The sequence below is a fragment of the Nanorana parkeri genome, unplaced genomic scaffold, assembly GCF_000935625.1.
Source record: "Nanorana parkeri isolate BGI_ZX_2015 unplaced genomic scaffold, ASM93562v1 scaffold708, whole genome shotgun sequence".
NCBI classification, from domain to species: domain Eukaryota; kingdom Metazoa; phylum Chordata; class Amphibia; order Anura; family Dicroglossidae; genus Nanorana; species Nanorana parkeri.
Genome location: NW_017306976.1, coordinates 152,924 through 156,007, shown reverse-complemented (window position 1 = coordinate 156,007; position 3,084 = coordinate 152,924). Strand labels below are relative to the sequence as shown.

At 48.5% G+C, this 3,084-nt stretch overlaps 1 protein-coding gene across 1 annotated transcript in view; it reads left to right on the top strand.

Annotated features, from left to right (window-relative positions):
• Nucleotides 1-3,084, top strand: part of XPNPEP2 (X-prolyl aminopeptidase 2) — a 49,664-nt gene that overhangs the window by 674 nt on the left and 45,906 nt on the right. The window contains exon 2 of the mRNA XM_018563896.1: nt 2,667-2,734. Within this exon, the coding sequence (XP_018419398.1) occupies nt 2,667-2,734 (68 nt within the window). The remainder of the gene's footprint in view (nt 1-2,666; nt 2,735-3,084) is intronic.

The window sequence follows — 3,084 nt, the reverse complement described above, 5'->3', positions numbered from 1 at the left end:
GGGGGGGGGGCTGCAGTTTTAGATCACAATGTGTCGCTTTAATTCCAGATTGTCATTAACTTTTGAGTCGGCAACCTGCATGCAAAGTTCTGTCTTCTGCGTCAGTAATGGAGAAGTATTAAGGTGCATGATAAGCCAGGACTATTTTCCCCCATTTGACCCCCCTCTCAGGTCTTCATTGCTGCTGGGGAGATTCACCCTTTCTATCTCTTCTATGGTCATTGTCTCCAGTACCGAAAGTAATGGGAAATGCAACATCTGTGGGCCCATTTACACTAACGAATTGTGGTAATGATACCGCCATGCGTGGTAAGGCGCATAACATGCATTACTGCCTTGTGGTGCTATTCATTTTAAATGGCATCTAGGGTTGCCACATGTCCAGGATTCGCCCGGACAGTCCGGGTTTTGAATGCTGTCTCCCGGTTTTCATGGCAGCTGAAACCCGGATACAAGAAGTCAGGCAGACAAGGGCAACCAAAATTAAGATCGGGGCTACTGGCCCCCCCACTGAAAATAGTCTCAACTGTGATATTTACATATGAATAATCTGTGACTCATTCTCCCCCCAAAAATGCCAGAGTGTTGCTAGAGTGTTCAGGTTTCACTTGAAGAAAAGGTGGCAACCCTAATGGCACCCCAATGCACTAAAGCCTCATGCACATGGGGCTGTTATATGTGGCTGGGATTCCAAGAACCTGTAGAATCTTGCCGCAGGAATCTCAGGTGGGCCTGTACAGATACGGCCTCTGTGCCCATTCAAGTGAATGACAGGCTTGTCCCTGGACACAATCCAAGGGGTGTTGCCCTAGTCTAGGCCTAAGGTCACATATCTGTGTTGCATTACAAAAAAAAGATACACTGGGGTAACCTTCATTCATTTCAATGGACTGCATTAGCAGGACACTCAACAAACAGTTGAAACACAAACAATAATGGACCACAAACATGTAAATGGACCCTTACAGTTCTCACTGGACCCTTACAGTTCTCACTGGACCCTTACAGTTCTCACTGGACCCTTAAAGTTCTCACTGGACCCTTAGAGTCCTCACTGGACCCTTAGAGTTCTCACTGGAACCTTACAGTCCTCACTGGACCCTTAGAGTTCTCACTGGACCCTTACAGTCCTCACTGGAACCTTACAGTCCTCACTGGACCCTTTGAGTCCTCACTGGACCTAGTTCTCACTGGACCCTTGCAGTTCTCACTGGACCCTTTGAGTCTTCACTGGACCCTTGCAGTCCTCACTGGACCCTTTGAGTCCTCACTGGACCTTTACAGTTCTCACTGGACCCTTTGAGTCTTCACTGGACCCTTTGAGTCTTCACTGGACCCTTTGAGTCTTCACTGGACCCTTGGAGTCCTCACTGGACCCTTACAGTTGTCACTGGACCCTTACAGTTCTCACTGGACCCTTACAGTTCTCACTGGACCCTTAGAGTCCTCACTGGACCCTTAGAGTTCTCACTGGAACCTTACAGTCCTCACTGGACCCTTAGAGTTCTCACTGGACCCTTACAGTCCTCACTGGAACCTTACAGTCCTCACTGGACCCTTTGAGTCCTCACTGGACCTAGTTCTCACTGGACCCTTGCAGTTCTCACTGGACCCTTTGAGTCCTCACTGGACCTTTACAGTTCTCACTGGACCCTTAGAGTCCTCACTGGACCCTTACAGTCCTCACTGGACCCTTAGAGTTCTCACTGGACCCTTACAGTCCTCACTGGACCCTTAGAGTTCTCACTGGACCCTTACAGTCCTCACTGGACCCTTAGAGTTCTCACTGGACCCTTACAGTCCTCACTGGACCCTTAGAGTTCTCACTGGACCCTTACAGTCCTCACTGGACCCTTAGAGTTCTCACTGGACCCTTACAGTCCTCACTGGACCCTTAGAGTTCTCACTGGACCCTTACAGTCCTCACTGGACCCTTAGAGTTCTCACTGGACCCTTACAGTCCTCACTGGACCCTTAGAGTCCTCACTGGACCCTTACAGTTCTCACTGGACCCTTTGAGTCCTCACTGGACCTAGTTCTCACTGGACCCTTGCAGTTCTCACTGGACCCTTTGAGTCTTCACTGGACCCTTGCAGTCCTCACTGGACCCTTACAGGTCTCACTGGACCCTTTGAGTCCTCACTGGACCTTTACAGTTCTCACTGGACCCTTTGAGTCTTCACTGGACCCTTTGAGTCTTCACTGGACCCTTGGAGTCCTCACTGGACCCTTACAGTTGTCACTGGACCCTTACAGTCCTCACTGGACTATTACAGTTCTCACTGGACCCTTTGAGTCCTCACTGGACCCTTTGAGTCCTCACTGGTCCTTTAGAGTCCTCCCTGAACAAAACGTGAGGACAAATCTTCCAATGGGGACCTTTGTTCTGGTGACAGTCGCCTAAATGAGATTTGCCCCTTGTTTTGGAGATATTTCCTCTCACTTCCTGTTGTGTCCTTGTAACAGGAAGTAAATAGAAATCTCCCAGGCAGGAAGCAGGTAGAAGTATGTTTCTCTCTTCTTTACAGGTATTGCTGGGTTTTTTTTACTTTAATTTTTGTTAGAAAGAAGTGGATTTCCCTTTGAACTGTTTTTTTTTTTTACACATTTTAAAATGCTTCTTGGAATGTATTTCCTTCCCCCAATAACAAGCTGTTGTCTTACAGGATACGCCGCTGCATTTCCCAAAGAGCCCCGAGACACGACCATCAGAAACTGCTCTATCAGTCCTCCGGTAAGACGTAGAAAAAGGAAGTTCATGTTTGCAGTGTCTTTGTGAATGGTGCCCAGTAGAGAGCGACAACGTAGAGCACCATCCACGTTCACTGTACTGGTTATGGATGGGATCCCGGTGCAGCCTGGGCTACTCTGACACTCAGCTTCCTCCACATAGTCTGCAGCTGTGTGCCTAAAAAAGAGGGACATCACCCCTGTGGATAGCCAGAACTTTGGGATCAATTGGGTCACCAGTTGTGAGCCAGGTCTTCTTGTCCAAGACAAGAACCTGACCTTACAAAGGTTCTTTTGGCTGAAAGGACGCAAATTCCCACAGACACACTCCAAAATCTTGTGGAAAGCCTTGTA